Source organism: Oncorhynchus mykiss, chromosome 24 (assembly GCF_057628025.1).
Source record: "Oncorhynchus mykiss isolate SJ-2025 chromosome 24, ASM5762802v1, whole genome shotgun sequence".
NCBI classification, from domain to species: domain Eukaryota; kingdom Metazoa; phylum Chordata; class Actinopteri; order Salmoniformes; family Salmonidae; genus Oncorhynchus; species Oncorhynchus mykiss.
The window spans coordinates 43,532,053-43,544,363 of NC_143045.1; the positions used below are offsets into that span (position 1 = coordinate 43,532,053).

General features: G+C 46.6%; 1 protein-coding gene across 1 annotated transcript in view; it reads left to right on the plus strand.

The window, feature by feature from the left end:
* Positions 1-415: 415 nt before the first annotated feature.
* Positions 416-12,311, plus strand: part of prdm10 (PR domain containing 10) — a 68,350-nt gene continuing 56,454 nt past the window's right edge. Inside the window, exons 1-6 of the mRNA XM_090219051.1 lie at positions 416-3,041; positions 4,633-4,797; positions 4,907-4,966; positions 5,162-5,266; positions 8,773-8,950; positions 11,040-11,281. Coding sequence (XP_090075177.1) covers positions 2,970-3,041; positions 4,633-4,797; positions 4,907-4,966; positions 5,162-5,266; positions 8,773-8,950; positions 11,040-11,281 — 822 coding nt within the window. The 5' untranslated portion in view covers positions 416-2,969. The remainder of the gene's footprint in view (positions 3,042-4,632; positions 4,798-4,906; positions 4,967-5,161; positions 5,267-8,772; positions 8,951-11,039; positions 11,282-12,311) is intronic.

Below are 12,311 nucleotides of genomic sequence, written 5' to 3' on the forward strand. Positions count from 1 at the left end.
CGATATGTGTTATAAAACTAGAAAAATAACACCATTTTATACATTTCGTGTTATCGTTGCATAATGATCCGGTTTTGACTCCATTGTCATTGCGCGCTCACCGGTGTGCTTTCCGCGGTGTTTCTGTCCTACCCCCGTAGAGTGGTTAGTTTGACTGCTCTTTGCGATAAAAACCCGGCATGCTGGTTTATTTTTGGGGGGGTACAGTTTTTTTTGTTGCTTAGCCCTGTCAATGGAATGGTAGCTAACAAGCTAACCATCCCAAATAATAATGTCACTATATTACCCTCTTGATAGTTACATTGTTAGCAACAAAAGCTAAGCGAGCTAATAATATACGTTGACCCATTTGTACAAGGGCGCAGTCAACCAGCTGAAATACAAATCCCCATCCTCTCGCTAGACTATTCTACGTGTAATGGTCAGGTGCTATGATTATGCAATCAATGCCTGTTCAGAAATGAAACAGTAAGATACTTGTGTTACTCTGAATGCATTTCTGAAAGAGAGAACAACCTAATTCATACGTTTGTAACCACAGTAATATTTTACTGTAGCGAGTCAACAAACAGCATACCAGACGGTTATAAACAATTTATTTGCATCCATGCATTTTGCAATATTTGTAAAAAAAAATAATATTACCATCTCATTTCCACATTAGAAATGGTCACTTTGTAAAACAAAGAAAAAATATATCTCCCTCATTAACTTCCATCCCTTCCATCCCAGAGTTTTTAAACCAGTAACTCACTGTTCTGTGGTTGTCATGTGATCATCAGTACAGTCCAACTCTCTGTTCTGTGGTTGTCATGTGATCATCAGTACAGTCTAACTCTCTGTTCTGTGGTTGTCATGTGATCATCAGTACAGTCCAACTCTCTGTTCTGTGGTTGTCATGTGATCATCAGTACAGTCTAACTCTCTGTTCTGTGGTTGTCATGTGATCATCAGTACAGTCCAACTCTCTGTTCTGTGGTTGTCAGGTGATCATCAGTACAGTCCAACTCTCTGTTCTGTGGTTGTCAGGTGATCATCAGTACAGTCCAACTCTCTGTTCTGTGGTTGTCAGGTGATCATCAGTACAGTCCAACTCTCTGTTCTGTGTTTGTCATGTGGTCATCAGTACAGTCTAACTCTCTATTCTGTGGTTGTCATGTGATCATCAGTACAGTCTAACTCTCTGTTCTGTGGTTGTCATGTGATCATCAGTACAGTCTAACTCTCTGTTCTGTGGTTGTCATGTGATCATCAGTACAGTCTAACTCACTGTTCTGTGGTTGTCATGTGATCATCAGTACAGTCTAACTCTCTGTTCTGTGGTTGTCATGTGATCATCAGTACAGTCCAACTCTCTGTTCTCTGGTTGTCAGGTGATCATCAGTACAGTCTAACTCTCTGTTCTGTTGTTGTCATGTGATCATCAGTACATTCTAACTCACTGTTCTGTGGTTGTCATGTGATCATCAGTACAGTCTAACTCTCTGTTCTGTGGTTGTCATGTGATCATCAGTACAGTCCAACTCTCTGTTCTGTGGTTGTCATGTGATCATCAGTACAGTCTAACTCTCTGTTCTGTGGTTGTCATGTGATCATCAGTACAGTCTAACTCACTGTTCTGTGGTTGTCATGTGATCATCAGTACAGTCTAACTCTCTGTTCTGTGGTTGTCATGTGATCATCAGTACAGTCTAACTCACTGTTCTGTGGTTGTCATGTGATCATCAGTACAGTCTAACTCTCTGTTCTGTGGTTGTCATGTGATCATCAGTACAGTCCAACTCTCTGTTCTGTGGTTGTCATGTGATCATCAGTACAGTCTAACTCTCTGTTCTGTGGTTGTCATGTGATCATCAGTACAGTCTAACTCACTGTTCTGTGGTTGTCATGTGATCATCAGTACAGTCTAACTCTCTGTTCTGTGGTTGTCATGTGATCATCAGTACAGTCCAACTCTCTGTTCTCTGGTTGTCATGTGATCATCAGTACAGTCTAACTCTCTGTTCTGTGGTTGTCATGTGATCATCAGTACAGTCCAACTCTCTGTTCTGTGGTTGTCATGTGATCATCAGTACAGTCTAACTCACTGTTCTGTGGTTGTCATGTGATCATCAGTACAGTCTAACTCTCTGTTCTGTGGTTGTCATGTGATCATCAGTACAGTCCAACTCTCTGTTCTCTGGTTGTCATGTGATCATCAGTACAGTCTAACTCTCTGTTCTGTGGTTGTCATGTGATCATCAGTACAGTCCAACTCTCTGTTCTCTGGTTGTCAGGTGATCATCAGTACAGTCTAACTCTCTGTTCTGTGGTTGTCATGTGATCATCAGTACAGTCTAACTCACTGTTCTGTGGTTGTCATGTGATCATCAGTACAGTCTAACTCTCTGTTCTGTGGTTGTCATGTGATCATCAGTACAGTCCAACTCTCTGTTCTGTGGTTGTCATGTGATCATCAGTACAGTCTAACTCACTGTTCTGTGGTTGTCATGTGATCATCAGTACAGTCTAACTCTCTGTTCTGTGGTTGTCATGTGATCATCAGTACAGTCCAACTCTCTGTTCTCTGGTTGTCATGTGATCATCAGTACAGTCTAACTCTCTGTTCTGTGGTTGTCATGTGATCATCAGTACAGTCCAACTCTCTGTTCTCTGGTTGTCATGTGATCATCAGTACAGTCTAACTCACTGTTCTGTGGTTGTCAGGTGATCATCAGTACAGTCTAACTCTCTGTTCTGTGGTTGTCAGGTGATCATCAGTACAGTCTAACTCTCTGTTCTGTGGTTGTCAGGTGATCATCAGTACAGTCTAACTCTCTGTTCTGTGGTTGTCATGTGATCATCAGTACAGTCTAACTCTCTGTTCTGTGGTTGTCATGTGATCATCAGTACAGTCTGGAGCTGCCAGCAGCTGCGTGAGGTTGGTGTGATCAGGTGGTGACCGTGGTAACTGGTTCCGGGCTGCAGCCATGGAGACCAAGCAGGAAACATCCCCTGTGTGGAACCAGGCAGGGAACAGCGAATCAGGGAACACCACTCAGGTGACTTTTACTGTACTCCACACGTGTCCAACTCATTCCACGTAGGGCAGAGTGTCTGTGGGTTTTCCCTACACCCTTTGTACCTTATTGATGACTTAAGGTCACTAATTAGTGAGGAACTCTCCTCACCTGCTTGTCTTAATAGAAAGGAAATACCTGCAGACACTCTGCCATCCGTGGAATGAGTTTCACACCCCTTCCGTACTCACTCATGTCTTACAAGTAGGGGGAAGTTGCCCCGATATGCTGATCTTGGGTCAGTTTTGCATTTCCCTCACTAAATGGTTAAAGGGCCTCATCTGACTCGGGGTCAGTAGATAAAGGGCCTCATCTGACTTGGGGTCAGTAGATAAAGGGCTTCATCTGACTCTGGGTCAGTAGATAAAGGGCCTCATCTGACTCTGGGTCAGTAGATAAAGGGCCTCATCTGACTCTGGATCAGTAGATAAAGGGCTTCATCTGACTCTGGGTCAGTAGATAAAGGGCTTCATCTGACTCTGGGTTAGTAGATAAAGGACCTCATCTGACTCTGGATCAGTAGATAAAGGGCTTCATCTGACTCTGGGTCAGTAGATAAAGGGCTTCATCTGACTCTGGGTCAGTAGATAAAGGGCTTCATCTGACTCTGGGTCAGTAGATAAAGGACCTCATCTGACTCTGGATCAGTAGATAAAGGGCTTCATCTGACTCTGGGTCAGTAGATAAAGGGCCTCATCTGACTCTGGATCAGTAGATAAAGGGCTTCATCTGACTGGGTCAGTAGATAAAGGACCTCATCTGACTCTGGATCAGTAGATAAAGGACCTCATCTGACTCTGGGTCAGTAGATAAAGGGCCTCATCTGACTGGGTCAGTAGATAAAGGACCTCATCTGACTCTGGGTCAGTAGATAAAGGACCTCATCTGACTCTGGGTCAGTAGATAAAGGGCTTCATCTGACTCTGGGTCAGTAGATAAAGGGCTTCATCTGACTCTGGGTCAGTAGATAACTCTGGGTCAGTAGATAAAGGACCCCATCTGACTCTGGATCAGTAGATAAAGGGTCTCATCTGACTGGGTCAGTAGATAAAGGACCCCATCTGACTCTGGGTCAGTAGATAAAGGGTCTCATCTGACTGGGTCAGTAGATAAAGGACCTCATCTGACTGTATCCCTATAAGGTTAGGATTGGGGCAGCAGTAGCTGATCCTACACCTGTATCTAGGTGTAACTTCACCCTGAAGCTCAGGTCTATCAATGTTAGGCGGATCCATTTAGTTTAATTCAGGATCTTCGTCAAAATGCATTCAAACAACGGGACATTTTAAAGTCACAAAAAGTGACTCTGTCTCTGTCTCTCTCTCTCTTTCTGTCTCTCTGTCTGTCTCTCTGTCTCTGTCTCTCTCTCTGTCTCTGTCTTTCTCTCTCTCTCCGTCTCAACCTCTCTCTCTGTCTCTGTCTCTCTGTCTCTGTCTCTCTCTCTCCGTCTCTACCTCTCTCTCCGTCTCTACCTCTCCGTCTCTCTCTCTCTCTCTCTCTCTCTCTCTGTCTCTCTCTCTCTGTCTCTCTCTCTCTCTCTCTCTCTGTTTCTCTGTCTCTCTGTGTGTTGCAGGTGCATTTTGAGGGCGGTACAGTAGCCCAGATAGTGTACAGTGGAGACCAGCAGGACAGAGGACAGCAGCAGCAGGTGGTCTACACAGCAGACGGTAATTCCTACACCTCCGTGGAGTCGGCAGAACACACCCTAGTCTACATCCACCCGGCCGACGGCTCAGGGGTGAGAAACAAGGACTTTTTTGATTTTTCTACAGGACATTACCATTCGACTTTATTCCCCCACGTACTTTTAGAAGAACTGTTTTGTTTTATGGACCTGTGGTTTCCAGGGTGTGTTTTCTGACCAGCCGCAGGTGGCCTACATTCAGCAGGATGGAACGACTCAACAGGTACACATTTCTATTGACACTTCTTTTTCCATGGATTTGTATTCTAATAACAAGAATGAATTTGAATGCAAATGGCCAATGCAAGTTTTCTCATATTGTATCGTACATATCTCTGGTACGTTCTATATCAAGTCAAGCAGAACTCTAGGTCTTTTAAGTGGAAATGTCGTGTGTTATTCTCTCTCTCGCCACCAGGTGACAGTGTTGTTGCCCAGTGGTCAGAACATGAACGCGGCCAACCTTCATGTCCTCAGTAACGTGGCCGAGGCTCCTCAGGCCCTCCTGGAGCCGGTAACACAGGTGAGGAGTCTGCTGAGCGATTAGTCCATTTTTATTGAGTAATAATAAATAAATCATTAAAAAAACATGAATTGCATTGTGGGTTAAATGCTGTAACACATAATAACACAATAAGTCCCATGATGGCAGTAACTGTCCATTACTGTTTATCATTTATCAACCATCATTTATTCACTCTACTTTAATAACACATTTCAGTTGTTGTGTATATTACACAAGTTTTATATATATATATTACACAAGTTTTGTGTATATATAATATATTACATTCGTTTTAGTTTTATATATATATATATATATATTACATTAGTTTAGTTTATATGTGTATGTGTATATCTAGTTTTATTTGATGACTTTATTATTTAATTCCAAGTCATCATCTCATCTCTATAGAGCTGCTGTCTTCTGTCTGACAACATCACTATTTTACTATTTGTTCAAAGTAAATAAGGCTTTATAACTGCTGAATACCAACTATCAATCACTTAGATCACGTATTTTCAGGTAGAGATAGTGAAGCAACTGCCCTCATTCTTCTGTCTCTTCTCTCTATGTCTGTGTCCCCACACAGCCCGGACAGGGAGGTGCATATAGGCGGTATATAAAGTGCATTTGGAAACTATTCAGACCCCTAGACTTTTTCCACATTTTGAATGTTACAGCCTTATTCTAAAATTGATAAGGGAAAAAAACTATTTAAATCAATCTACACACAATACCCCACAATGACATCACAATACCCCACAATGACATCACAATACCCCACAATGACATCACAATACCCCACAATGACATCACAATACCCCACAATGAAATCACAATACCCCACAATGACATCACAATACCCCATAATAACATCACAATACCCCACAATGACATCACAATACCCCACAATGACATCACAATACCCCATAATAACATCACAATACCCCACAATGACATCACAATACCCAACAATGACATCACAATACCCCACAATGACATCACAATGACAAAACGAAAACAGGTTTTTAGAAAGTTTAGCAAATGTATTCAAAATAATAAACAGAAATACCTTATTTACATAATTATTCAGACCCTTTTGCTATGAGACTCGAAATTGAGTTCAGGTGCTTCCTGTTTCCATTGATCAAACTTGAGATGTTTCTACAACTTGATTGGGGTCCACCTGTGGTAAATTCAATTGATTGGACATGATTTGGAAAGGCACACGCCTGTCTATATAATGTCCCACAGTTGACAGTGCATGTCAGAGCAAAAACCAAGCAGTCGAAGGAATTGTCCATAGAGCTCAGAGACAGGATTGAGACGAGGTACAGATCTGGGGAATGGTACTAAAAAATGTCTGTAGCATTGAAGGTCCCCAAAAACACAAACACAGTTTGGAACCACCAAGACTCTTCCCAGAGCTGGCCGCCAGGCCAAACTGAGCAATTGGGGTAGAAGGGCCTTGGTCAGGGTGACCAAGAACCCAATGGTCACTCGGACAGAGATCTAGAGTTACTCTGTGGAGATGGGAGAACCTTCCAGAAGGACAACCATCTCTGCAGCATTCCACCAATCAGGACATTATGGTAGAGTGGCCAGACGGAAGCCACTCCCCAGTAAAAGGCACGACAGCCCGCTTGGGATTTGCCCAAAGACACCCGAAGGACTCTGACCATGAGAAACAAGATTCTCTGGTCTGATGAAACCAACATTGAACTATTTGGTCTGAATGCCAAGCCTCACGTCTGGAGGAAACCTGGCATCCATACGGTGAAGCACGGTGAAGCACGGTGAAGCATGGGGCGGCAGATAGCCTAATGGTTAGAGCATTGGACTAGTAACCGAAAAGTCACAAGATTGAATCCCCAAGCTGACAAGGTAAAAATCTGTCATTCTGCCCCTGAACAAGGCAGTTAACCCACTGTTCATTGTTTGGAGGAAACCTGGCACCATCCCTACGGTGAAGCATGATGGTGGCAGCATCACACTGTGGGGATATTTATCAGAGACTGGGAGACTAGTCAGAATCGAGGCAAAGATGAATGACGGAATAAAAATATAGATATGAGTGAGGGGGGGGGGGGGTTGTGCATTGATAGGTACACCAAAGACGGCATTTCGCTTAATCAGTCAGCACTAGGAGTCGGACTGGGCCATCAGAACAGAAAGGGTTGCAGTTCAGACGACAACAAAAGCCGACAGTGTTTTCAGGTAACCAGCTGAGGGATAAATGTAACCACTCTCAAATTCATAGACAAGAGTTATGGATGCAAGGACTAACCATACATGATATACAAATGATAGTTTTAACCATGTACCATGTTTAAAGACTTTACAGTGTCTTGACATTTACATTGTTTACAAACACTGGACTAAAACAGTTTATATTTTGGGTTCCTCCGTCGTAGTGCGGATGAAGCCTGAGCTGGAATGTGAAGCTAACTGGAGCTGGTTAGCTGTAGAAAACCCAGAGTCGATGTAGCTTTCTTTTGTAGGATACCCCTCCTTCATGAGATGCCCCTCCTTCATGAGATACCCCTCCTTCATGAGATACCCCTCCCTTCATGAGATACCCCTCCCTTCATGAGATACCCCTCCCTTCATGAGATACCCCTCCCTTCATGAGAGACCCCTCTGGACTAAGAGGCACTTTCAATGAAGATTCTCCATTGGGCATGAAGAAGGTAGCTCTCCAGGAACAGGGTTGGAGTTAAAACCTCCAGGAGGGTAGCTCTCTCCAGGAACAGGGTCGGAGTTAAAACCTACAGGAGAAGGTAGCTCTCCAGGAACAGGGTTGGAGTTAACCTACAGGAGAAGGTATCTCTCCAGGAACAGGGTTGGAGTTAAAACCTCCAGGAGAAGGTATCTCTCCAGGAACAGGGTTGGAGTTAAAACCTCCAGGAGAAGGTAGCTCTCCAGGAACATGGTTGGAGTTAAAACCTCCAGGAGGGTAGCTCTCTCCAGGAACAGGGTTGGAGTTAAAACCTACAGGAGAAGGTAGCTCTCCAGGAACAGGGTTGGAGTTAAAACCTCCAGGAGAAGGTAGCTCTCCAGGAACAGGGTTGGAGTTAAAACCTACAGGAGAAGGTAGCTCTCCAGGAACAGGGTTGGAGTTAAAACCTACAGGAGAAGGTAGCTCTCCAGGAACAGGGTTGGAGTTAAAACCTACAGGAGAAGGTAGCTCTCCAGGAACAGGGTTGGAGTTAACCTACAGGAGAAGGTAGCTCTCCAGGAACAGGGTTGGAGTTAAAACCTACAGGAGGAGGTAGCTCTCCAGGAACAGGGTTGGAGTTAAAACCTACAGGAGGAGGTAGCTCTCCAGGAACAGGGTTGGAGTTTAAACCTACAGGAGGGTCTCTCTCCAGGAACAGGGTTGGAGTTAAAACCTCCAAGAGGGTAGCTCTCTCCAGGAACAGGTTTGGAGTTTAAACCTACAGGAGGGTAGCTCTCTCCAGGAACAGGGTTGGAGAGGTCTGGTCAACACCTATAACCATACCTTTTTATCCTTTCTACCCCAGGGTCAGCTGTCTGTGTCCAGTTCCCTTCCCTCCATGGCTGGGATGGTTGACCCTTCCTCCAGCCCCCTGGGGGCCACATCTACAGAGGACTCTGACGAAGAGGATGATGACGAAGATGACTCGGACCTAGATGACTGGGAGCCTAGCGCGCCACAGGCCTTTACACCACACAACCTCTGTGAGTGTCTTTACCTCCCTGGTGATGGGGCTCTTCTGGATGTCTACTAGGGACAGGAGTTTTACCTCCCTGGTGACAGGGCCTTCTGGATGTCTACTAGGGACAGGAGTTTTACCTCCCTGGTGATGGGGCTCTTCTGGATGTCTACTAGGGACAGGAGTTTTACCTCCCTGGTGACAGGGCCTTCTGGATGTCTACTAGGGACAGGAGTTTTACCTCCCTGGTGACAGGGCCTTCTGGATGTCTACTAGGGACAGGAGTTTTACCTCCCTGGTGACAGGGCCTTCTGGATGTCTACTAGGGACAGGAGTTTTACCTCCCTGGTGATGGGGCCTTCTGGATGTCTACTAGGGACAGGAGTTTTACCTCCCTGGTGACAGGGCCTTCTGGATGTCTACTAGGGACAGGAGTTTTACCTCCCTGGTGACAGGGCCTTCTGGATGTCTACTAGGGACAGGAGTTTTACCTCCCTGGTGACAGGGCCTTCTGGATGTCTACTAGGGACAGGAGTTTTACCTGATGGACCAATACTGCTTTGTGTTAATACTGACAGTTCAAATGACAATGAACTCATTCTTTATTTCTGTTTTTTTTCTCTCTCTCTCTCTCCATCTTTCTCTCTCTCTCTCTCTCTCTCTCTCGCTCTCTCTCTCGCTCTCTCTCTCCATCTTTCTCTCTCTCTCTCTCGCTCTCTCTCTCGCGCTCTCTCTCTCTCTCTCTCTCTCTCTCTCACTCTTTCTCTCTCTCACTCTTTCTCTCTCTCTCTCTCTCTCTCACTCTTTCTCTCTCACTCTTTCTCTCTCTCTCTCTCTCTCTCTCTCTCTCTCTCTCTCTCTCTCTCTCACTCACTCTTTCACTCTCTCTCTCTCTCCCTCTCACTCTTTCTCTCTCTCTCTCTCTCTCTCTCTCACTCTTTCTCTCACTCTTTCTCTCTCTCTCTTTCTCTCTCTCTCTCCCTATTTCTCTCTCTTTCTCTCTCTCCCTCCTCTCTTTCTCTCTCTCTACCTCCTCTCTTTCTCTCTTCTTTCTCTCTCCCTCCTCGCTCTCCTCTCTCTCTCCCTCCCTCTCTCCTTCCCTCTTTCTCCCTCCCTCCTCTCTCTCCCTCCTCCTCTCTCTCCCTCCTCCTCTCCCCCTCCTCCCTCCTCCTCTCTCTCCCTCCTCCTCTCCCCCCTCCTCCCTCCTCCTCTCTCTCCCTCCTCCTCTCCCTCCCTCCCTCCCTCCTCCTCCTCTCTCTCCCCCCTCCTCCCTCTTCCTCTCTCTCCCTCCTCCTCTCCCCCCTCCTCCCTCCTCCTCTCTCCCTCCTCCTCTTCCCCCTCCTCCCTCCTCCTCTCTCTCCCTCCTCCTCTCCTCCCTCCTCCTCTCTCTCCCCCCTCCTCCTCCCTCCTCCCTCTCCCTCTCCCTCCTCCCTCTCCCTCCTCCTCTCTCTCCCTCCTCCTCTCTCTCCCTCCTCCTCTCTCTCCCTCCTCCTCTCCCCCCTCCTCCCTCCTCCTCTCTCTCCCTCCTCCTCTCCCTCCCTCCCTCCTCCTCCTCTCTCTCCCCCCTCCTCCCTCCTCCTCTCTCTCCCTCCTCCTCTCCCCCCTCCTCCCTCCTCCTCTCTCTCCCTCCTCCTCTCCCCCCTCCTCCCTCCTCCTCTCTCTCCCTCCTCCTCTCCCTCCCTCCCTCCTCCTCCTCTCTCTCCCCCCTCCTCCCTCCTCCTCTCTCTCCCTCCTCCTCTCCCCCCTCCTCCCTCCTCCTCTCTCTCCCTCCTCCTCTCCCCCCTCCCTCCTCCTCTCTCTCCCTCCTCCTCTCCCCTCTCTCCCTCCTCCTCTCTCTCCCTCCTCCTCTCCCCCCTCCTCCCTCCTCCTCTCTCTCCCCCCTCCTCCCTCCTCCTCTCTCTCCCTCCTCCTCTCCCCCCTCCTCCCTCCTCCTCCCTCCTCCCTCCTCCTCCCTCTCCCTCCTCCCTCTCCCCCTCCTCCCTCCTCCTCTCTCTCCCTCCTCCTCTCCCCCCTCCTCCTCCCTCCTCCTCTCTCTCCCCCCTCCTCCCTCCTCCCTCTCCCTCCTCCCTCTCCCCCCTCCTCCCTCCTCCTCTCTCTCCCTCCTCCTCTCTCAGGGTGTGAGGAATGTAGCATCTCTAACACATCAGTGTGTGTGAAGCATGGTGCCCTCCACCCCATCCCTAACCGTCCAGTGGTGTCCCGGGCACGGGCCAGCCTCCCCCTCGTTCTCTACATAGACCGCTTCCTAGGGGGAGTCTTCTCCAAGAGACGCATCCCCAAGAGGACCCAGTTCGGCCCCGTGGAGGGACCCCTGGTCAGACAGGGACAACTTCACGACCACTACATCCACCTCAAGGTAAGTTGACCTCTCTGTTTTCTACGAGAATTTAGAATCTCCTCTGCATTATCCTTAACAGCAGACTTGTACATTTCCTCAGTGAAAACAATGTACTGAGAAAAGGTCAAATTGGCTTTTTACCAAATTAGCATATGACAGACCACGTATTCACCCTGCACACCCTAATTGACAACCAAACAAACCAAAACAAAGGCAAAGTTCTCATTCTTTGTTGATTTAAAAAAAAAAAGCCTTTGTCTCAATTTGGCATGAGGGTCTGCTATACAAATGGATTGATTTCAAGGATTTCAACTTCATTCAACTGAGTTCTAAACCTCTTGGAGGTGAATGAGGAAATTACATGTCTAATTGGGATCTTGGCACATCGAGTTCACTGCAGAGCTCTTGAAAAGATTTCAGTGTAGTGGTTTTCTGATTAAACAGGTCTGAAAAGGTCCTGATTCCCAGAGTATGCCAAAGATTAAAGTTGGCATCCCTCAGGGCTTTTGGCAAGTCTGGGTTGCCTACTATAGGCGAGTGAGAACAGATGCCCAGGTATTTCTTACAGTCCCTCCACGCTAGTAGGGTGCTGTAAATCACAAAGGTTTTGGCTATGTTGCCCACTTCACTAAAGTTATTAATGAATATAATTGAGCTGAAGGGCAATGAACCACAGGATTGGGCCTTCTATCTGAATCCACGTTGACTCTTGTCTGTTTGTGATCCATGTTAGCATGTCGCGGATTTGGGCAGACCCGTAGTACAATTGAAGGGAGGGAAGGGCAAGACCACCCTTAGATTCAGGTTTTGATAAAGTGGAAAACTTGATCCTAGGTTTTTTATTGCCCCATATAAATTTGGTGATGCTTTGGTTAGTTGTTTTGAAGAAGGAAACTGGGAGATAGCATGGGAGCATCTGAAATAAGTAGTTTAGTCTAGTTGAGGACGTTCATACGGATTACATTAACTCTTCCTACTAAGCTAATTGGGAGGGAGATCCAGGTTTGGAGATTGTTCTTGATTCGATCCAGGAGTGGAAGATAATTTT